Below are 24,346 nucleotides of genomic sequence, written 5' to 3' on the forward strand. Positions count from 1 at the left end.
AATACCATCTCCAAGCCCTCGGCCGTAAACTCTCCTTGCAATTCAGAGTTGGTAGTTTGCCTATATATACCTTCAAGGCGAATTGGTCAGAAGCGGGAGATAATAAGTGCCCTTACTGTACTGATCACGCAGAAATGCACCAACATGTTCTTTTGGTATGCCCTGCCTACTCTATTCCACGAACGATTTGGCTTGTGACTATGTGTAAGAACTTGGGCACCAGGCAAAGCAGCAAAGCTTTAAGAATTCTGAGGACTGATCCCCCATTTCGATATCCAATCCCCCCTAGCCAAATATCGAAGGTGGGTTTGGTGCATTAGATCAAAAATAGCACCAAATAAGAACAATCTAGCACCTTTGCCACTAGGTTCTCACTCCGCTGAAGCATCAATTTGATCTTTATATGATGAAATTGAATCCCACTGTCTAAATGTTTACCATATGTATTTTAGCTTTGTTTAATAACTTTTTACCAGCTTTAAGTATACAGTTTTTATGAACTATTGACTGTATTGATTTGATACATTGTACAGATTATTCTTTTTTTTTGTTGGATTACCGTGTGTTTTGAGGATTGTGCCCCCTCGAGTTGTGGTACCTTACTACATTATACAAAACAAACAAGTCGGAGGGTCTAGACCCTCTGTTTTGTATACGTAGATTGGGGATTTAGTCTGGGCTGGTCTTTAACCATCTCCCTATGGCCCTCCACTTTCGGTATTGTACTGTTAATCTTACTACATTACACATCATTCTTGTATTGTATGGTGTATGTTATATGAATTTTGTGGTGATACCATTGATGAAATTGCCCACTTTTAATCCTCAAAGATGTATTGATTAATTATGTTTGTTGTATCACCGTTGATTTATAGATCAAGTTTTAGGCAAATTTTGTATATCGTGTTGTTTTGCTTTTATGACAATATTGTCGAAATAAAGCTTTTTGAGGTGAAGTGAAGTGATATGAGGGACAGCTCCCTGTGGAGCATCACACCTCCAGCAGCTCCCAGCAGCAATCAGACCCAAGCGATGTAGACTTGATCTTTTTAAATGTACCCAATGAAGCAGTTTCATCTGTATCAGTCTAAATTGGGATGCTATCACTGACTCCCTCGGAGTCACCAATGCCTCCTCCCAATCCTCGTTGTCGAACAGACAAAGATCACCCTACCACGCCCTTCTCACTGCCACTATTGGATCCGGCAAGTTGCACAAAAGCATTTTATAAATCTCCAACAGTTGGTGATTCTTTCTTTATATCTGTGAAGAGAATTTTCGCTTTCAATGGGGGGAATTCAGGGACAACCTCCACAGACTGTAGGAGTGGTGACTAAGCATGTGCGGAAAATCCGTTCCGCTCGCGGATTTTGCGGATTTTCGGTAAATTCGCAATCCGCGAGATTCCCGAATTTCCCTCAAAATCCACGAGCGGAACGGATTGGGTCACAAGTTCAAGCTGACTTTTTGTAACTATTTTAGAATGGCGCTAGCAAGCTGCCAGAGCCTCTAAAATAGTTACAAAAAGTCAGCTTCAACAGGAAGCACTAATAGATAAAGTAAAGCAGGTGCTAGAGTTGAATCTCAAATTCAGTTACACAATCAATAATCACCCCAAACTTGGGGTGATTAATGACGGTGTAACTTAATTTGACCTTCAACTCAAGCACCTGCTATACTTTATCTATTAGTGCTTCCTGTTGAAGCTGACTTATGGCAGAGGGCAGAAGGGCACAAAGTGGGACAGAGGGCATGAGTTAGGCAGAGGGCAGAAGGGCACATAAACCAGTGGGGCAGAAGGCAAAAGGGCACAAACAAGAGTGGGGCAGAGGGCAGAAAGGCACAAAAACAAGTGGTACAGAGGGCAGAAGGGCATAAAAAACGAGAGGGTGGCAGTGATGAACCAGGCAAAAAAAAAACGCGAACACGCAAAGAGCCCCGCGAATACGCAAAGTTCCCTGTGAACACCCGCGAACACGCAAAAATAAAAAATCTGTGAATTCACGAATTTTGCAGATTGCGAATTCGCAAATTCGCGGATCGCGAATTCGCAAAATTCGCCCATGCTTAGTGGTGACAGAGCATGGCGAAGCTGTAAGTAACAAAAGAATTGTGTTTTATGTAACTCGTATTCCACCTGTAAGTCCTGGAAGGACTTCAGCTTCCCACTGTGAAGCAAATCCCCAAGTGTGGAGATACTGATGGTGTCTCATGTGGAGAAGCGACGTAAAGCTGCAACCTGCGGGAGCAAAGTGCCCCACTACAGTGGAGCTTCAACCTACCAGCCCAACCCGTGTATTTCATGGCCAATGTTCAGACCCCAAACACGCTAACAGGCATGTTTCTGACCTCCTCCACAGCAGTTGGATCCTAATTAGGCGGTCGGGACTGCCGTCCACCTGCTGGCAAGTCCCTTTACCGCAGCAATGCGTCCGACCGGCATCGTAATTAGGAAGTGTGTTTCTCCATTCATTCATTTATCCATCCATATTTATGATTGTGTCTCTGACCATATGTTGCTTTATCCATTTGCCCGTCCATCCATCTTTCGACCCATCAGACCATGCGTCCACCCGACTTTCCATCCATCCATTTGACAGTCCATCAGCCTGACTATTGATTTGCCATCTGCACATCCATTCATCCATCCATTCCTCCATCTGTCCATCCGCCAGTCCATCCCTCTATCCATCAGTCCGTCGATCTGTTCATCTGTCTGTCTGTGTATCTATCTATCCGTCTATTTTAGGCACTTGGAATAAAATATGGAGGTCTAATAAGATTGCAGTGATTTTGTTGTGGGTGATAATCTGTATCAGGTTCGTGAAAACATTCTGGTGACTTTCCTGCAAGGAGTGGCCATGTTTAATTCTGGCTTAAATCCTGTACCTGGTCATGGTGTGCCCGTAGACTCGATGAACAACATTGCTTGATTCACCTCCCAAAGATTAAACCAAGCTTAAAAAAGCTGCGCAGAGGAGGTAGAACATGGAAAACAGAGAATGGAGATGGTAACTGAGGGCCATATTATCAAGAACAGGCGATAAAATTATTCCTGCTTAATCGGCAGCAAACTGCCGTTAAAGCGGCGATAATGGGCTTGATAATATGCCGTTGTGAATTCCCATAGCAGCCCAGGTTAACACCAGAACCTGGGCTGCTATGGGAATTCACAAGGACATATTATCAAGCCCATTATCGCCGCTTTAGCAGCAGTTTCCTGCTGATAAAGCGGCGATAATTTTATCGCCTGTTCTTGATAATATGGCCCTGAGTTTGCAGTTTAACGTGAATAAGGCAGAGGAAACATGTACCTTCTTTGGAGATCCACCAGGTACCCAAACAGAGCAACTGTGACACATGTACTTCTCATTGAGAAGACAAGTTGCCCAACTAAAAAAAAAAAAAGAAATGCCTACACGTGTGCACTACTGCAGTGTGCGAGAATTCTAACGCAAAAAAAGGTTTTTAAGAGAAAATACTCCAGGTAGTAAAGCTTTAGTTTACAAATCGTTGCAACCCATAGGAAGAGTGAAATGTGTTAAGTTTGTAAAACTTTACAGGTGATATTTCATTTTTGCTTATCCCTCTGTGCCACCTAAAAATTACAGGATTTAGCTACACTATCTCTCCCAAATTACAACTTACACTTTATTTACCAGGTTCATTAAAGGTTCGTTGTTGGATCTGCAGGATCCTTCAAAATGGGGCAGGCGTAAGGAAAAAGAGATTTCAAAATGGTGGTCTGTCTGCTGTGGGTTCTAGACACCTAAAGTCGCAGCCCAATCATAACTTGTCACTGGATCACTGTCTAATTATTCAGTGATCCAGTCACCCTTCCATGCGCAGGTTCCTGTTCTATTCCAATGTGAACTTGATTGCATTAGCTGAACTTTCCAAAATTAAAATGCAGAGCACAGCAAAAGACACTGGGTGAACTATTTATTATGCTGGCATCCTTCTCGTTATTTGGTGGATTTCGCATTACACTGTCATCACGATGTTACGCACTTCGTGTAATTATGCAACAAATTTACTATGAAACGCACCATATATATAAAAAAATTACCACAGACAGAATGAAAGAGGCTATTGTTTCTGGTGCTTTTGTTTCTTGCACTATTTTTTTTTAGCAAGAAACTCATCTTCGAGTTAAAAATTAAAGCAAAGACACATTTCCCGCTAAAATGCAGCACAAAAGGTCTGATTTGCAGTTCGCGTAATTCCACATAATTCCGCCTATTTTTTAATCACATTTTTCCTCGTTACTCTGAAGCTAATAACACGCAATTCAAACACCCCCTCCTATTAAGGGGCTATGCAGCCTTAACTCAATGCATTCATCTAACCTAAGATTGCATTGTCCAGAGGAAAGAGGTAGAGAATGTGAGGGCATTCCTGTGGGGTGCAAGAACAAGAACCACTGTCGGGTCTCCTGTTATGGGAGATTGTATGGTTTACCAAATTTCAATTAAAGTTCATAGCAGTCAAGAGCCGCTTATGGTGTCTGTCTTTCATGTCTATGAGTTGATCCATGTATGTTGTACGTAATGTACCCACTAACACTCCAGCCATAATTAAAAGAGAACGTTTTAAAGCCCCCTGCTTCTGCGTGCCTGTAGCTTTCCCATCACCCCCAGGGGCTACACAGTGTATCTATGGAACACAGCACCGCAGAGATTACAAAATGGCGGCTCTTGTCCCCACCGTCCAGGGCTAGCAAAGATACTCAGCACAGTCATTTGTTTTGTGACTTTCTGCTTGCAGCCGTTGCTGTATTTTAGATGTCATGGAATTTGTTAGGGGCAGTAAGAGCATTGAACAAACTGTTATTAATGTCTAAACGTGTGTCATTTCTGATATTTGCAGGGGGAGAGCACTGTTTTCCGGAAAAAAACAGTCAGTCCTGGAATCCTAAATGGAAAGGAATCGAGCTGCCCGGGGGACGGTGTGTGGTGCATCATCTGTTCCAATGATCATTCTGTACCGAAGAGTCAGTGAGTCACTGCAGGAGAGCAAGAGAGAGCCAGGTCCGCTGTGATGCGCAGCGCTGTGCGGGACCTCTGAGGTGATGCTGGCTGGAAGCGGCTGGCACGTGTAGACCCAACCGCACCGCAGCACTAAAAAACTAGCATTGCGCGGGAAAGATCAGGGAAAACACATGACTCTATGGCTCCTCACAGTATATGACAAAGACGGGAAGAGCTGTTGCGTTCCTGCTGTTTAGAGTTTTTGCTGTCGCTGTTCAGTCGAACTGTCTAGTTCGGATAACTACTAACGCAGCCAAGTACCAGGCAGAAAAATCCACAGTGATAATATAATTCAGCACAATTATCAGGCGGTAGCTTCAATGTCTTTCTCATGGGGTTAGCGTTTAATGAGATCTGAGTTTCTTGGCTGGTGTGTTGGGGCTGCACATTGAGGGGGTCGAAGCGGAAAAACATAACCTGTCTATCTGCACGCTCTTAAAGATGAAGAATGTCTCCAGTGGTGGAACGCTTGGACAATCTTGACAACTACGCTGGTCATTGTTATTCTCAGGCATTGAGCTTTCACTTATGTTCCAGCCATCAACCATGGCGACGAGGATCTTGGATCTGCAAGGTTTTCCACATTCCCACCTGCTTCAATGTTTTAAGTGAACCGGGCGAAAGAGTGAACCCCAACAAACATCCCCAATGATTCTATTCCATGCAACCAGGTTTTGTCTCAAAATGGCGCCTGTGTGGTAGGAGCTGACCTCAAGATAGAACACACTCATCTCAGGTGGCATCAAAAATGAATATCACTGTCCTTATCAAGGTAAATGAGCCCACCTACTCACCAATGATGTGCGGGGTCAAAGGAGGAAATGGGAGCTGTAGACATACGAAAGACCAGGTTGCACCATTGCCCAAACACAATATCACTTTTCCTAGTGAGGAGTCATTTGTGTTGCCCACCTTCTCCACCGCTGCTAAGGTTCGGGTGGCCATTACCTGCATCCTCTTTGTGTCATCGGCTTGCTTCAACATTGCAGCCCTATGGACCATTACTCACAAGCACAGGAAAAAATCCCACATCCGGATCCTGATCATCAACCTAGCCATGGCAGACCTTCTCGTCACATTCATCGTCATGCCCTTGGACGCCATCTGGAATGTCACGGTGCAGTGGTATGCGGGTGATCTGGCCTGCAAAGGGCTCATGTTCCTTAAGCTGGTGGCTATGTACGCGTCTGCCTTCGTCACAGTGGTGATCAGCCTGGACCGCCAATCAGCTGTCTTGAACCCGCTTGGTGTTGGGGAGGCTAAAAGGAAAAACAAAACTATGCTTTGTGTGGCTTGGATTCTGAGCATTCTCCTGGCTATTCCCCAGGTAAGTCCAAACTAGGTTCCTCTTCATACAAAATTCTTCCCAAAAATATCTGTGTGATGTACATATTGTGAAATTAATGTCACATATCACAACAAGGGGTGTACACAGTTGCAACGTTTTTCATTCTCAAACATCCCTTCATTTTCATGAATTCTAAGATTATTGACGGTAGCTCATGACGTTTTCTGCATGTGGGTTTTCTCATTAAATTCTGTATTTAAAGTTGTTTACAGAAAAAATATCACCATTATCCATACAGTTGCAAAGATATGAGAAAAACTGTTATCATGTGAGAAAATGGCACAGCAAATTTCATTGCCAACTATTACTTACTTAGAAATATTGTGGCAAAACTCTGCATGGGCTTGAATATAGGAAAGCTGGAAAGTCCATGAACTACGAGTAGGCTAATAACCAGAATAGTATCTCGCTAAATAAAACTTCCACACCGCAAATCACAACCCAAAACAAAATGGAAGCCTGAGAAAGAATCAAACATTATATTTATTTATTTTGGCCTAAAAGGCCATAAAATTGATTGATTGACTGAGAAAGTATCACCAACAGAAGGCCTTTGTGTAAACCTTGGTTCGCATCACGGGCCTTGTGTCCCCTGCGAACACCTAACCACATGGACTCCTCAGACAAAATTGTACATGATAGGTCTTGTGAAGTAAAACATATTTCCATAGGCACCTCACAGAAAACCAGAGAAGGAATTACATCTTGACAAATATGGGGACAAATTCAGCTTCCTTCAGTTTATCGCTATAGATAGAGAGACATCAAATAGAATTTACAAAGCAACTGAAGAGGTGGCTAATGTGTCAAAGGAGATTTTTGTGGAAAGGATTAATGATTGTAGCTTCAAATCAAGCAGAAGAGCTGTATTCAATTTTTAAATTTGAAATGTGTGAGCTGGCAGATACTGGATAGCTTTTTGAGTAAGGTGAAAGTCCAGATTGTTGCAAAAAGCTCATCAGACTTTAAATTCCCAAGGCTAGTTCCCTTTCTAATCACAGCCCCTAGCTAAATAAGGGGCATTTCCTGTCTTACAACAACCAATAATTCTAACAACTTAACACAAACAGAGGATCTAGCAAATTTCCTTTCAATGACAATAACAACGCTAACCCTCTACCACACAACCTATTATCTACTATTCCTAAGTTTGAGTAGGGAATTCAAAGCCTGTGCCGAGGAAAAGTAGGGTTCAGTGTGATGAAGATAACTGATGCATACTAGCGGCATTATACCTTCTTTTATGGTGGAAATGCTTTAAGTATATCCTAAAATGATGATGAGCTCTGATGAGAAAGATGAGAAAGACCAACCACAGCGTGGTGCAGAACACATATGGAAATTTCTAATCAAATTCCACAGATGATCATGTTTGGGAGAGTGAGGGCACAGGTGAAAATCTGTGGTTCTTATGTCCACGCCAATCTTGTCAACCTTCCCCTTCAGAGGTGGGAGAGCCACGGCTTCATAAAGGTTGAGCCTCAGATAGCTCTGCGTTCGTAAAAAGCTTTCCATGATGGGCCTCCAAGTCATAGTGTTGTGCTGATGGTTGTCGCGCCCTATTTAAGGAGAGGCGACAATCAATAGATTAGGTTTCAGTCCTAGGTAGGAAAATGAAGGAATGCTTGAACAATGCCAACATACCTTGTGCTGCAAACTCATCAAACTCTTCATCCTTCGGAGCAACCGTTGCACTGGTGGTGGCTCTTAAGGCTAGAGGGATTTCCGCCAGGCAGTCAGATCTCTAAATAAGGTGGGCGGTCTTCCTTCAGGGCAGCGGGGGTCATGGCCGACACTTTCCTGGCAGGACCACAGACATTATCCACAGCCTATAATTTAGCCAAAGCGGCTGCCATCTTTGAAAGTCCCCACTGGACTCCTAGTCATGACAGCTGATCTCCTTCCCTTTTGGAAACTGATGAAAACTCGCCTGTTCCTAATTCTTCCTCCTGTTCCTTAGACATGTACAGTCATTAATGCCGGATGCCTGTGTCTTCGAGGCGCTATAAAAGTATATAATGATGATGTTAATGGTAGACAAAATATGCAGGGATATCAACAGCGCTGGCCCTCAAGAGCAATAGCCCTGAACCCAGAGAGGCCGGCGTACCCTGTGCAGCTTGAGCTCAACTCCAACCCCGTAAGGGTTTATGAAACTGGCATCACCAGTTTGATCTACCCCCCTAATTAATTTATTCAACATTTTTGTCTAGCGCTCACGAACTATGGCTGAGAGGATGTGGCATAACGGCCAGAGCTGCCGACCTTGGGCCCTGGGGAACCGGGGGCCATATTATCAATAAAGGGCGATACATTATCGACGCTTTTATCGGCAGGAAACTGCATATAAAGCGGCGATAATGGGCTTGATAATATGCCCTTGTGAATTCCCGTAGAAGCCCAGGTTAACACCAGAACCTGGGCTTCTATGGGAATTCACAAGGGCAGATTATCAAGCCCATTATCGCCGCTTAATGAATGTGTCCTTGCGTAATGTAACTGGTGCTCATGTAAAGCGCTCCAGGATCTTCGGGTCGTGTTTGCGCTATATAAAAAGTGCAAAAAAAGGACACTGTACATTACAACTTGAACAGTGACAATAGTGTCTAACATTAAATAGATTGCGCCAGATCATGAAACTGAGAGGCCAGAGCCCCGGAGAAGTATCAAACAAGTTTGTGCAAAAAATTGTATATTTGCTGCCACTGGGATTATAAGAAAATGGAGCATCAAATGCAGCAGAGAGGATAAAATTATGTGGCAACAGAAGGCAAATTATTTGGCATTATAACCGGATGCTGTGGCCGTATCATCTCACTATTATGTCGTTTTTGCACACGTTAACCCTGCCTAAGTAAAAGCTTCACTTCAGTCGTGACAGTTTACAGCAGTGAGCAATTGCTTAAGTGAAAGGTCGAGTTGGTAATGTGTCTACGAATCAGTAAAAGCACACTGGCACTGTTTTATGTAACTTTTGATCTGATCGAGATAGAAACACCATTTTTGTGTCAACCTCTGCAAATGATGCAACAGATACTCAGGGCCACTGGAATTATGCGACAGGGGATGGCCAAATTATGTGGCAGTGTTGGCCAAATTATGCATCAAGAAACTGAAAATTATGTGGTTCAATTCGGCAAATTCCACGCTAATATGACTTCATTGTTTTACCATGTTTACACTTGTTAACACTGTCTGGGCATGGGCTGCACCGCATTGGTACTGGTTTAACACTTAAATATAGAAACTAGCAAAAGAAAGGTGACCCAATCAACCTTTGCGAAGGATGTATGACGTTAGCACGCATACTATTACCACGCATACCTTTACAACGCGGTATTTACAACGAATACCGTTACAACGCATAGCGCTTTGAGGTGCTGGATAGTGGTAAGTATAATTTTATATTCCAACTCCAGTCCCCGTGGACACTAGGGAAGGTGTTGGATATAAAATTAAACTTATTCCCTATCCTAGAGCGCCCCCCAGCGCAATGCGTTGTAATGGTATGCGTGGTAATGCCTGTGTTGTAATGGTAGTGCGTTGTAAAAAATGCGTGCTTAACGTTGTATACCTTTGCGAATGGCCTTTCACTGTATGGTAACACGTGCGTTTTTAGTAACTTTTTAACTGTGTAAACTAGAAACATGTTTTTGTTAAAATCTGCAGATTATGCATGAAATGAGAAATTATGTGGCAAATGCATTCGTTCTGTGAAAAACACTGCGGCCGCACAATTGCAAAATTCCACTGGCCCTACAGAGAGTATACCATGCGGCAAGTGCGGTAAATCCATAATTATGCGGAAAACGTTACATAATTTCAGTGGCCTTAGTATTAGAAATTGGTGAAACTGGGGAGATGCTCGTATTGGAGGGACTGGGATAAGCAAAATGCAGACATATCCGTTAAATAAACCATTATTACAGGCTTAATCAAGGAGGGGGCTCTTAAAATGGATGTCTCGGCTCTCGAGATGAACGTTTTTTGAAAATGACCAAGAGCGGGCTTCAAGTGCCGCTTCTGCTGGAACATGCACAACAATGAGCTCTTTAATTATGCATTCTTGCCAGCTCGCTCTGATCTCCCGAGAGCGCGGGATTAGATTTATATTACTGGTCCTTGGCGATGCCTCCGTCTATGTTCTTGTCTCCCTGGGGGCTCTCCGGGACCAGCTGCTTCCCGATGTTTTCATGTCTGGGTCTGTTCTGTCGCAGGTGGTGGTATTCCATACGGTGAGCCGTTCTCAACCTGTGCACTTTGTGCAGTGCGCCACGGTGGGCAGCTTCGAGGCGCACTGGCAGGAGACGCTCTACAACATGTTCACCTTCGCCTGCCTGTTTCTCCTGCCCCTGCTCATCATGGTCCTGTGCTACTCTCGCATCCTCAGGGAGATATCCCGAAAAATGAAGAAAGCTTGTGGTAAGTTCCCTCACTTAGCTATAGTCTTTTGTCTTACTTGTTTTTCCTCCTTTACTTTGCCTCTCTCCTTCTGTATGTACCTTCTTGTCTTTTTCCTTTCCACTCCCTCCACATACCGCTTTTGTGTCTCATTGAAGACTTGTTGTCTTGTGTCTTTTTCTCTCCTCCCACCGAGGGCCAGTGCTACATTGCGGCCACTGCAGGCAGCTACCTTGCGTCGCCAACACACATGGCCACAAGAGGGCACCAGATTGCCCCCAAATAGGAATTTGTTGCCAGAGAAAAGGGAACGCACAAATGTCAAAATATAAATTTGCCATGGGCTTCAAAAATCCTTGCCCTGCTGACTTGGTGTCATGTTGTCCTGGTCTATGCTACCTTCTGCCTGGGTATAAGGACTGGATCGTCAATTGTCCCAGGACCGCCAGGGTGACTCACAAGGACTAGCTCATATTCAGATTCAGAGCAACAGGGACACAAAAAGCTTTCGTCTTAACTGATGGTGTGACATTATCAAATGTGCAGATAGGTGACTTGCCCAAAAGCTGGGCTTTCTAAGGACCTGGACTGTGGAGTAGTCTGTTTTCTGCTGATCTATGCTCCTCTGTCCATTACTGTTTCTAACTTTCAAACATTCTCTCAATTATTTTCCCTTTCAAAGCTTAATTTGAGCCGGGGGGTTCCACTTGGCGCCACTGGCACTCATTTTTGGGGACCCGCACGTATTTTTCCTTATAGGATATTTCGCAAGAGAGGTGGAAACAAACACAGGGGCGAGAAGGAGGAAGATAAAGGCGGATCAACTGTCACAAAGGGAGAGAGGAGGAACCTGCAAGAGTGAGATAAAGGGGGAGGGGTGTCTGGTAACGGATTAAAGAAGACTGAGGTGGATTAAAGATTACGCAGCCTGGTATTCGGCACGCTAATGTTTAATGCCACCTGCCCCGAGCTTCTGAGCACAACGTGGGGTGATGGCACCTATTGTTTTACAAATTAAGCACTGTCTCTTTCTAGCTGTTTTCCACCCTCATCAACATTGGTTAAAAATGTGAATCTGAGGAAAACCTGCTAAAATCCTATGCTCAATTTTCCCGTGGATGAGAAGGACCTACATCTTGGCTTTCTTCCTTCAACGCTCAAACCTGATTAAAAAGAAGGATGGATATCTTTAGCCCATAATTTACCTGGGTCTTTAATTCTTATGCCCAGAGTAATATCAATAATAACTCAAGTGTCCAGTGTCTGGTTTGGTGTAATGCTCTGCAAAGTGCTTATACAGGACAGCGGTTCTTATTCTTTTGACTTCTGTGGACCCCTACTGATTCATTACTGTAAACCGGGGACCCCTCCGAGTCATTATTGGAAGCTTCTATGATTTGGACCACAAAACAACACACACAAATACAAAAACAGTTATACACCCAAAAAAAATCTCAAATATGGGAATATTTTGAGTAGCTCACAATGAAAAATGGAAAAGGTTTTCAGATCTTCAAAATTGTTTCCCTATTTGTATATATTTTATTAATTTTAATTGATTCATTTTAACCCCTTGCACGTGGTGTTAATTCTACAGCTGAGCGGGAGAATTAACGAGTGGGCGGGATTCAGACGGCCCCTGGTCGTCATGCGCACACGCCCACCGTGACGCGTGACGGCCGGGGGCCGTCTTGAACACCGAAGGGGTTAATATTATTTCATTTTGTAAACAGACATGGGCCCCAGAGCTCTCAGGCCATAGGTTAAGAACAGCTGATATAGAGCAAGATATCTTGAATCCCTTATTTAATAAAGTCATCAGGACTGGAAATAGCATTTTTTCTTGTCCCATTGGTTTGGGGGTGCTGCAGTAGACTTTGATTCCTGTTAGTAGGATTGCTTATGGGGTAGGGAAGACCTGTGGATTATACTTCCATCAGTAAACTAGGAGGGTGCAAAATCTGCAAAATGCTATCTCAAGAAATATGATTAATTTTCTATAAATGTGTGGAAAATTTCTTACGTTAAGTGAAATGCCTTTGAAATTAGCTTGTTTATAAAATGCATGCAAGGGCGCAGCTCTCATGCATTTTTCACACACGATACTGGCACTGATTTCTTTGAGCTGAAAATGTTCCTCAGTGTTAGTCCTGGCATCTCTTATAGTGCATTCCCCTGTCTTTTTGCTTCTGATTTACTGTTATCGACTGTGTGCTGAATTTCGTTTTTGATGGCTTTAGGACTCTCGGCACTTCACTACTGACCAGTGCTAAAGTGCAGGTGCTCTGTCTCTAAAATGTACTGGTATTTAACATGATTGGCAAATTTGAGTTGTTGGCAAGTCCCCAGTACAGTGCGCTAAGTGTGTGCCTAGCACCTGTAAAACAAGTTCTACGTCTGGACCTGCAGGACTGATTGTGCCACTCACATGAGTAGCCCTTCAAACATGTCTCAGGCCTTCCACTGCTGAGCTTGTGGGCGCAGTTTTAAACTGCCTTTTCAACCTGGCAAGTTCATCTACATTGTAACTCACAAACAGTACAGTCTCAAAAAAGATGTGCCATCATTTGTGTCCTCAAGCAATCTTTAAGACTACTAAAAGTATTCATAAATCAGAGTGTTGAGTGTTGAGTGTTTAGTGGAGGATGTGGAGAGACCTTTTTTAAGGACGAGAACCCTCACTCACCCGAGGGTGAGATGCTTCGTCATAGTGCTCCCTCCTCACGCTGGGGCCAAAGGTCCCCAGTGTGGGCTACAACTCTCCAAGATTTAGAAGAGGAGCAGAGGTGTTTTATGTGGAGGGGACCTGAGTACTCGGTGGGTGAGGGCAGAGTGCAAACAAAGAAATTATTAATTGAGAATGTTAAAACTGTCTCCAGGGGACCCTACAACTTTATTGTGCGGTGTCCTGGGACAGGATTAAAAATGAAGACGACTAGGTGTTATGAACAAATATACTGCTGTTTAAAGGTCAACATGTTTCTGCCCTCCCCCGACCCCTTGCCGGGAACCCGAAAGGAAGGACTCGTACTGCAACTCGGCCTAGTTTCAAGTGGGGTACCCTTTGGCTGAAGAGAGGTAACCTAATGCCTGTGAACAGATGAGATGGTATAATCCCCACTAGTCATATATACTGGCTACAAACTCTTGACGACTAGTATAAACATCTGCTCTTGTTCAAAACACTTTTTTTTAATTATATGTTCTATATGCAGAGTGACTAGTTTGTATGTTGGTCCTGACGAATGCCCATGAAACCCGGTTGGAGTCGGTGGAGGGCAGAAACATGTTGACCTTTAAACAGCGGTATCTTTGTTCATAAACCCTAGTCCTCTATGTTTTTAATCCTGTCCCAGGACACCGCACAATAAAGTTGTAGGGTCCACTGGAGACAGTTTTAACATTCTCACTTAATAATTTCTTTGTTTGCGCTCTGCCCCTCACCCACCGAGTACTTCGGTCCCCTCCACAAAAACACCTCAGCTCCTCTTCCAATAGAATTGTAGCTCACACTGGGGACCTGCAGCCCTGGTGTGAGGAGGGAGCCCTATGATGAAGCATCTCACCCTCAGGTGAGTGAGGGTTCTCATCCTTAAAAAAGGTCTCTCCACATCCTCCACTAAACACTGAACATTCAACACTCAACACTCTGATTTATGAATACTTTTAGTAGTCTTGCAGATTTCTCTAGGATACTAAAGATGGCACATCTTTTTTGATAACGTACTATTTGTGAGTTACAATATAGATGGCGAGCAGTACGCTCTCTCTTGGGGGTTCCTCCCTTTGATCATTTGTGTGTATTACTAAGTTCACATCCTTGCCAGGCCCTAACCTTCTCTTTTATTACATGTGTGACACCACTTAGGTATGCCCTAGGTAGCCCCATGGTCAGGGAGCAGTGTATTTAAAAGTTAGGACATGTGCTTGTGAGTTTTAAATGTGCTGGCAGTGAAAACTGCTAAACTAGTTTTTTTTACTAAAGCAATGCCTATCCCTCCCATAGGTTAACATTGGAGCTGCCTTGTAACAATTTACAAGTGTGTCTTACAATTAGGAGCAGATAGAAAATTGGAGTATGGTGTCTCTGGACTCAAAATTTAAAAACACATCGTTTAATGAAGTTAGTTTTTTAAATTGCAGGTCTGAAAATAACACTTTTAAAGTCGACATTTTCTTAGTTAACCATTCTGTACCTCTGCCTCGCCATAGAATACACGTGTGGGTTGGATAACATTTGGGATTTTTTAAATTCACTCTAGACAGTCATACACATAAGAAGCTGAAGAGTGCCCTGCATATCCTGATGACCCATCACCAGGCTGATTAGCCTTCCTGAGCTCAAGTGGAGGGAGGAGCTGACACTTGCACCTGAACAGGGCTTTGCCTGTTCTCACACAAAGAAATGCATACCCCCCTGTAGTGTGTCTTGAGTCAGTGTGTCTGCACTACAAAGACCTTTCTTCGAAGTTTCCCTACTTCAAAGGCTAAAATGGTTATAAGTGCTGGACCTCTGACAATATATGCTCAGAACACTTCTGGACTGAGGACATTCTGCCAGGAAGAAGAGCTGTGTCCTTCTAAGAGGGACCGCCACTTTGCTGTATGCTTTGCTGTGTTGGCCTGTTACCTACTGCTTCTGTCCTAGGAGTGAGAGGACTGGACTTTGCTCTCTGCATCCTGCTTTCTAAAGTTTCTCCAAAGGCTCGAGTTGAGCTTGCCTCCTGTTGGAAGTCTCAGGGCCATCAAAGATTTCAGCTGCAGCACCTGAGCTCCTCTGCTTAGAGTCCTACTAGCCAAGTAGTACTAATTCCAGTTCCTCAGCCCTTGGAAGTTAGTTTCAGTGCTATAAGAAGAAACCAATGTCAATTGACTTTGGAACTCATGCCTGTCTGCAACTTTGACGCCTTGCCCCTGATTGCACCGAAACCGCGGTCCCCGCTCAATTCTACCACCATGACTTATAACGCAGGCTCCGACATAGATGCAGCACCTCCAAATAACCGCCACTGCGGGAGTCCCAAGCACAGCGCCATCAAATCTGTGATGCACCACTCAGGTGCCGCAGCTGTGGCCCAGTGGTTCAACCTCAACGCAGCGAAACCATAGCCTTGCGGCTTGAACTGTTACACTTCATCGGTGCCGCCCAGCAGTACGGAACAGAGGGTCATCTGGGATACCGCCACATCACCTCCCCTGTGCCATGTAATGTTCGCAGGCGTTAGTGACTCCACAATTCTGTACCGCTGCCAGGAAACGATGCCTCACTTGCTTCAGTGACGTCTCACCTCCTATGTACAATGCACTGTCCTTGAGTGCCCTTGTGCCAACGACCTGATAGCAGTAAGGAACTGATGCCGCACTTGCCTCCTCGAAGCCTCTCCTCCCCTGCGTCTTGTATCATCTTTGATTTCTGACTCCTACAAAGTACTGTACCGGGGTCTGTGTGTCTCTTGACACTGGTGGCACTCCATTTACGTCAGACTGAATTTGTAGAATTATCAATGTCAAGCGCGACCAGATGGCCCAATTGGAGCTATTGTTTTTCTAAAAAGTTATACTTTATTTAATCTTTTAAAATTCATATCTTGACTTGTGCACGTTGGATTTTGTAATTTTTGTCTTGTTTTACTCAGAAAAATATTGGCTAATTTTCTAAACTGTTGTGGGGTACTATGTGTTACTGTGCATGTGTGTGTGTGTACACATACTTTACACATTGCCTATGGGGATAAGCCGGAATGTTCTTGCCAAGCTACCAAAGGGGTGAGCATAGGTTATTCTTAATGTGTGTAACTGACTTATCCTGCCAAGAGTGAGGGTCCTTACTTGGACAAGATGCATACCACTAATAACTAGAGAACCCATTTCTAACACTCAGCCAGATATTTTGAACTCACACTAGTCCACTGTGGGCAACAATTAAGCACAATTTTGTATTATGAGTGATGGCTAGAGTTGTTCATATTTCATATGACGTTAAATTCCCATTTGCAAAAAAATGAGTCCTATGAGCAGACATTTTACATAGGCCTACATTACACCTCCATTTCGAAAACCCTTCACTCATTACATGTGCAGATTTAGTAAAAATGATCCTGTACTGCTGGGAGTTTTAAACTAATGTACTAACTTCTCCTTAAACCGTACTACCTCACCCTTCTTAGATGAATTAAAAGCCCAGAGGCTACACAGCGCTTTTCAAATACCCCATCAAACAGACATGACATCTTTGCTCAGCCCTCCTCTGCCTCTCTACCTACCCCTAACTCAACACTTGGTACCTATCTTTCTGTACCTCACTTACCCATTGCACTATTATTCCCTATATACATTGCTTACCCCTTTACCTTCAGTTTACCATCAAGTAATTATACCTCCTGCTGCCTTTTGTGCTCCTCTCTCTCTTCTTCTACCTCTCCTTTCTGTACTTCATTCCTTTCTACCTATATACTGCAGTAGCTAGTCACTCACTACCTCACTAGTCAGTAAATCTCCACCTTTCTCTCTACCTCTTCGCCCTCTCTACAGAACTCTCTAAACTCACTACTGATGAGGAACTGAATTAGCTGAAAATGAATGATAATAAATGTAATTTTGCAAAGATGGGGCCCAAAAATATTTCTTGCCCAGGGCCCCACAAATACCTAAGATGAATAACGAATCAGAAGTTGGCGATCAATCCTTTGTTTCATGTATCTCTGAAGGACAGACCACCAGCAAGCCTCCTCACAATAATGTTCTTAAACCCACCACACCAAGCAACATTATCACAAAATACCTGCTGGACTAGATTCTGGCAGAAATTTCACACCACTTGCAGCTCTCAAGAAGACATACAAACACTCAAAAACAATTGCCCAAAAGTGCAAAACGGTTTTGTGAGGGGAAAAGACCAGGTCTCTCGTGCCATGAGTGTCAGTTTGTGATGCATGGAAATTAAAGGTATGGAGTCTCTGATTCCAGCAGGTACCCCACACCAAAAAAAAGTGATTATGACTTTTATCAGAAGAATGGGAAATAACCACACATTCCCAGCTATATCAGAATGGAGGACGTGCACATGAACCCAATTGCAGGTCAGAAATGTCCTTCCCATTTGTAACAAGCATTTACAATGCAACGGTTTCGCCTTTGGAAAAGTTAGAGCTATTAGCAATGTAAATGACAATGCCATGTATTTATCTGTTTTCAAAACCAACACATAAATACAAATTTTGTCATTTACAATGCCAATAGCTCAAACGTTTCCAAAGGCGAAACCGTTGCATTGTAAATGCTTGTTTTTATTAACCATTGCCTTCACTACTGGCCTTTATAGATCCTGGGCATTCGTCACGGGCAGGGGGGGTTGCTTTTCTAGCACTCTCCGGTGACATTATGCCTCCTTGAATTGCATGCATATTCATTTGTAAGCATGCAAAGGTAGTCTATACTTGCCTCACAGTAAGTACCTGCAAAGCAAAAAATTTAAGGCATAGAGAAAATGTGTGCCAAAGTGCGTGTATGTTCATTTAGTGGTTATGCCTCTCCCCAGATAGAAATATTCAAAGAGGTCCCTAGAACATGGTTGAGCCCATCCTGACTTCTAGGGGTCAGGTTGAACCCGATGAAGCACGCCACTATTAGAGTGGGCGAGGGTTACTCTAAAGATTTATTTTCCCCGTCTCCTACCAAGGTGATGTATTGGCGTAGCATGTATTAACGTCCAGACATCTTGAACGTGAACAGTGGCAGAAGGCCGCGGTTCCGAAATGGAGGCTCGAACACTCATCTCCCACTCTTATACCACACGGATGCCCCACAGACGTTGGCTGCATTACTTACAGGTTGGCCCGGTCCTCGTTCTTCTTGCGTAGATCGTTCACATTCACTATCAGGCGAAATCGATTGTCACTGATCATGTCTCGGACTTTACTCTGATAGATCCCCTGGTCTTCCTGCAATCGTAATACATTACGGGTAAATAATAGCAGGTAAGTCCGAAGGACGATCAGAACAAGCACAAAAGTCCTTACGGAGACCAATATATCGAAATCGACGCAGAAATTACATTTCATTAACCTAGAGCCCTAAGAATGGAGGTCGATCTAGCTCCACTTCTAGCCAGCTAGCGCGCTGCAAGCAAGAAACGTGCTCCGCCTTAAAGCCACCCACCACTCTCGAAGTTTGCAACAAGTTACATGCATGACCTGCATACCAAAATCAAATAACTAAAAGTGGATCGTGCGCTTAAAACGAAAGTGTATTGGAAAGCCCATATCAGAGTCTGCACATCAGTATGGTGGCCAGGTACTAGAATTTAAACCCAGCGCTCCATTATAATTTCAATGCACATGCGCCGAAGTGTCTCCGTGAATAACGAGATCGGTAAACAATGCAAGGATGGTGTGTGGTAAGCCTAGAGGTCTGGTAGGGGGGAAACCCTTTAGTGGAGTGTGCAGTAATGAAGGTTCGCGGTAATTAGGTTTTAAGATTTATTGAATACAGCTCCACAGTGAGTACGCTTAGGTTAGGCTCAGGAGAAAACGAGGACAGTTGGGAACAGGGGGAGAGGTAGCATTGGAGTTTTGGGATAGTCAATGGGAGGGGTGAACACAAGGATGCTCTCCCGCAGGAGAGTAAAGGCAGTTACCGTCATGCGCTGGCAGTACCGCGTAGGGGGAACCGCTGGTAAAGATAGGCTACCTTGGACGGGGAGGGCTCCCTGGGCAAGACGGTATCGCGTAGGTGGCGGGGGTGAAGTCTTTGGGAAAAGTAGGTGGGCGCTGAGACGTCAGGGGCCGTAATGGGAGCGAAGAACCGAAATACTAAATAACTGGTCTAAATAACTGGTCGTGGGAAGTGCCGGGACTGCAACACGGATCCGGCCATGCGTCGCCCCTGTCGCGAGAAACGCACATCCCAGGCCGGGTCTCTTTGTTCTCCTTCCTGGCTCAAGTCGGACTCACCTCATCGTCCAGAAAATCCAAGTAGTCTCGCTGCGCCTCGCGCATTTCCCTGTCGTCCACCAAATCAGTCTGCGGAGCTGCGGCCATGCTGGCGGTTCAAGGGGGTGTAGGTAACGGGAAGAATTAGCTGTCGGGCGGTGCGGGTTGTGGGGATCAGATCGCAGAGCCGCTGGTCTTCCTTCTGCCCGACTCACTGCTCTAAGCGAATGGCGCGAAAACTTCGCCTAGTTTTCCCGCCACCAGGGGTCACAACACCCACAGATAGTCATGGGTATGCGGATTGGCCAGCCGGTATAGCCACGGCACGCGTAGCTGAGTAACGACCAATCACAAAAGGGAGAGGTCATCTTGCACAGATGCCCCGCCTAATTGCGAGTTCACTATAGAAACGTTGCTACGCTCAATATGGCGCCTCCACAGTACGAAATGCGACCATGTTAGAAAAGAAATTATTGTAGGAAAAGAACAGAGAATGGAACAGTTCACCCATAAAATAGGAAAAAGAAACGTGTATTGTAGAACAGCAAATATTGTTCAAAAATTGTAACCACTTGTAAAATATTTATACTTAATCATACTGCTTGCCGCTCGTGTTTTTTTTTTTAAGAAGGCTGCTCGAGTCCATTGAACTATTACCTTTTTCCTAGCTTCATCCTTCAAAGTCTTGTTTATAAGGCCCATCCATGTCAAATATATATATTTTTCCTGTTTGCCGCTGCCACTGTTTAAACAAGTCAGGTCCCGGGCCGCGCTGTGATTGGCTGACGTCACGGGGGTGTCCCGGGCCGGCAGCCAATCACAGCGCGGCCCGGGGAATGACATCACGGGGGTGTCCCGGGCCGGCAGCCAATCGCAGCGCGGCCCGGGACAAAGGGGCGGGGCTTAAAAAAAGCACCAGAAAAGCCCCCGAATCGCGTTTTCGAGAGAAAGCGCGATTGACAGCCTCTGTCTTCCAATGGCTAGCCTCCATTTATGGAGCTAGCCAATTGGAAACAGGGGCTGTCCTAAGCTCACAACTAAAATCAAAAGATTTCGACTGGGAGGGGCTTCGCCCCTCGCCAAAAGTCGAAACCTAAAAATGCAAATCAGAAGGTGAAGGGAATATGAAAGGGATACCTCCGTTTGAATCACAATGCCACCTTTGACTGGAATAGGTCCCCCATTGCTGTCTCAAACCAATGATCAGAAAAAGAATGCTAAAAGTGGGAGGAGTCCATTTGCAAAGTATTGCATTTATTAACGAGTGAATGTGGACCACATTGAGGGGCTTCAAAGATCAAACAGACAGAGCACAGTGATCACCCCAGTGCTAAGACCGGTATAGACCTTTTGAGTCTTCCCTTGATGGTGCCTTGTAAATGACCGTGAAATTATTCCATTAATCTGTTCACAATCAAAGTCCATCAGATTCCAGAGACCTCTTCTTAATGGCTTATAATAAATATCTGCAACATGACACAGAGTAAAGAATGTAATGCAGGTTTTATGAATAGACAAGGAGAAGGCACATGTCCCTGACCATCACTTAGGAAGGGTATTGACTGACTGAGGGTTAGATCAATCAAAGGGTCTTTTTGGCCAGTCGGCACTAAGCTATCTACTCACTAAACAGAACTGTAGTTTGTCTTTTAACAAAGTTCATATATCATATTTTTGATTATGAAACCTATTCTGTTCTGTAGCCTGTATCAGCGATTAGCGAGGTGAGGGCCATAGTCGCATCGAGGGTTTGAACACACTGACCCATATTTTTCATTGCATCCATGAGGAGACTGGTTGAGAATTTTTCCCCTGCAGGGCTGTAGGACGCTGGCTCTATATATAGTGCACTAAAATGAAGTACACTGTGCAGAGAGCCAAGTGAGACCCAGATTGATATATAGAGGCAAAAGCAAATAAAACTAACGCTCTATTTGTGGTAGTGTGGGCAAGCAGTTAGGCTTATCAGAGGGTAGTGCTAAGCATTTGTTGTACTCACAGAGGCAATAAATGAGACACATATGCAAGAATAAATCAAAGACCAATTTATAAAAGGAACTGATTTTTATGTCATTTTTCAGACCAAGAACTTTGTTCTACAATAAGTACTTTTTAGGATATGAATTTTCAAAGTTCGTAAAATTATTCACTTTTGTGTGCTAGTACGCACCATTGATGTCAATGGGAAGAAACAAGAAAGTGCATATAAAATCATGCAGGTTGATTTCAAGGTTCACCTTCGGAATTTAAGTAGATAGCAAGGCCAGGTCAAATGTTCCACCAGCAGATTCTGGGGAGCATCCCGGATTCAGCCGGGAGCAGGGAGCTGATGTTGTTGGTATCTGGTGCGGTACGAAGAAGGCAGCCACCTGAAAACACACTGCACAAGGGGGCCTAAAGGTTAGTCCAAGGGGTCCCATTTGAGGGAGCAGGTTGCAAGGACCTCAGGACCATGGGAGTAAAGCTCGTTCCTCGGCACCCAAGTCGGGCAGGCTGGGTGTTGAGTATATAGGTCAGTCGGGCGGCACACATCAAGATGTCCCTGTGCTCAGGAGCTGGCAGCTTGGAGAAGTGATTTTAGGGCAGCTGAGCCACTCACAAAGTGGGTCTCAGAGATATTGATGTCCCTTGATAGGTGCTCACATCCTGGGCAGTTGAAGTCCAGATTGGACTCTTCGTCTCAGTGAATGCTGCAGAGGGTCTGGTACCCCAGGTATTGGTGCGACACAGCTCTGGTAGGTCCCTGTGTTTTCAAACTTGGTGAAGAGACAGATCTGACCCTCCAGAGCTGGTTTATCTCTTTTGGTTAGGGTGCTGCATCAGATTTGCCGGGGAGCAGTAAGTCTGTGAAACCAGATTCTGCAGTTAGGTGCCTGCTTCTGCAGGGGAGCGGTATCACCACTCCAAGGGAGTTCTTTGGGGATTTATAGAAGGCTGGAGGAGCTCCAGGGCTCTTGGAGGCCTCACAGTTGCAGAATGAGTCAGTACACCATGATTATGGAGTCCATAAGGCAGCAAGCAGGGTTTGGCACCAATTTTCTGTGCAGCAGGGCTTCAGTCCATGGGTCAGCAGCTCTTGTTTATCCTTTTCTTCTCTATGGCAATCAAATGTAAGTTCAGGGTCCAGGGAAGCCACCTAAAAACAAAATTTAGGGGCGCTAAAAGGGGAGACAGGTTGTAGACAATGGCCTACCTACCTTTAATGTATCCACACCCTCTAAGGGGCCACTTCCGGTGGGAAGGGGCACTACCCTGACCCTAATTGGCTGGTTCCACCTCAAACCAAAATGGAGGGAAATGAAAAGTGGGGTCTGTATTGCCTGCCCCACCTAGGAGGTGGTGTAGGATGAATAAGCCCCCTCCTCCTAATCTACCTAACCTTCCTGTATGTCCTCACCCTAAATGTGGAGTTGGACAGGGAGGTGGCATCCTCCACTAGCTGGAGTTATATGAGGTGCATTTTAAAGGCAGTATCACCTTTGAAGCTTCCCGCCTTGGAAGGCCATCCTGTCTAGGGGAGGTGTGGAGCACCTCCGCCCAGAGCAGGCTTTGTTCCTGGCATCGGGGAGCACTGGCCCTCAGCCCATGAGGTCATAAACATGTCTGGTGGGGGCAGGCTGGCTAAGACTAGTCAGAGAGTTCCCCCCTTGCTCGGAAGGTTTTCTGGAGACCCTCTAAAGGGTCTCCTGCGTGGGTTTATTACTAAAACTAACACTTGCATCAGTGAGGATTTATTAAGACAAGATGTTTGATACCAAACATCTTAGGGTACAGTGAAGCCATCAAGGAGCTAGGAAACTCATAATGACAAGTATCTAGTCCATATACTCTCTATGGCTTTCCTGGGCACTTACAGTATCCAAGAATGTCTCAGATATTGCAGGGTCATATCTGCTCATGCAAATATGTCCAAACAGGGGATAAAGTGCACCCTGCCTTAGGGTTGTAAGGTCTGCCGTAGGGGTGACTTGCCTATACCTCATGTAGTGTTTTAAGGCATGACACACAGGGATGAGTGCCATGTCGACTCTTCACTTTTCTCTGCAGCAAGACACGCAGCCTGCAATGGCAGTTTGCATGGTCTTGGTGAGGGGTCGCTGGGGTGGGACAATTTGTTCTGCAGCCCCAGTGGACCCTCTTCAGTCCTAATGCCCTAGATACCAGGGGTAACATTGACTAGGGACCTATAGGAGTTGCTGAAATTGTGCCAATTGTGATACAGCTTTAGGGAAAGAACACTAGTACTGGTAACCTGGTTAGCAGGGACCCCGTACAGCTCAGTCAAAGTTGCTTCAAAAACCAAGCAAAAAGTAGGAGGGGAGGGGTACTGCAACAAGAACCCAGTTTCTCACAATGGTCCTGTTGCCCCTCCCTCAGGGCTATTTTCTTCAGGTTGACTGTTGATGATTCTCTGGAAGAAGGGAGGAGTGGTCTGGAACTCCTGGGCACACCCAGTGTTGGTGGTCTTTGGCAGGAAGGGACAGGAGGTTCATAAGCCAGTGGTCCCTCATTGAGTCCTCTTTGTCTCTGTTCTCATCTGTACCTACACGAACTAGCAATTTGAAGATCCAGACGAATTTCCTTTACAGGTAAAGGCATTGGCGCGGACAGTCAGAGGCCAAGGAGCGCTTAACTTT

At 44.8% G+C, this 24,346-nt stretch overlaps 1 protein-coding gene across 2 annotated transcripts in view; it reads left to right on the plus strand.

Annotated features, from left to right (window-relative positions):
* Nucleotides 1-24,346, plus strand: part of LOC147677755 (gonadotropin-releasing hormone II receptor-like) — a 352,501-nt gene that overhangs the window by 306,133 nt on the left and 22,022 nt on the right. For both annotated transcript variants that reach the window (XM_086945394.1, XM_086945395.1), the window contains exons 2-3: nt 4,870-6,357; nt 10,596-10,800. In XM_086945394.1, coding sequence (XP_086801520.1) covers nt 5,779-6,357; nt 10,596-10,800 — 784 coding nt within the window. In that variant the 5' untranslated portion in view covers nt 4,870-5,778. The remainder of the gene's footprint in view (nt 1-4,869; nt 6,358-10,595; nt 10,801-24,346) is intronic.

Source organism: Lissotriton vulgaris, chromosome 12 (genome assembly GCF_964263255.1).
Source record: "Lissotriton vulgaris chromosome 12, aLisVul1.2, whole genome shotgun sequence".
Taxonomy (NCBI): Eukaryota; Metazoa; Chordata; class Amphibia; order Caudata; family Salamandridae; genus Lissotriton; species Lissotriton vulgaris.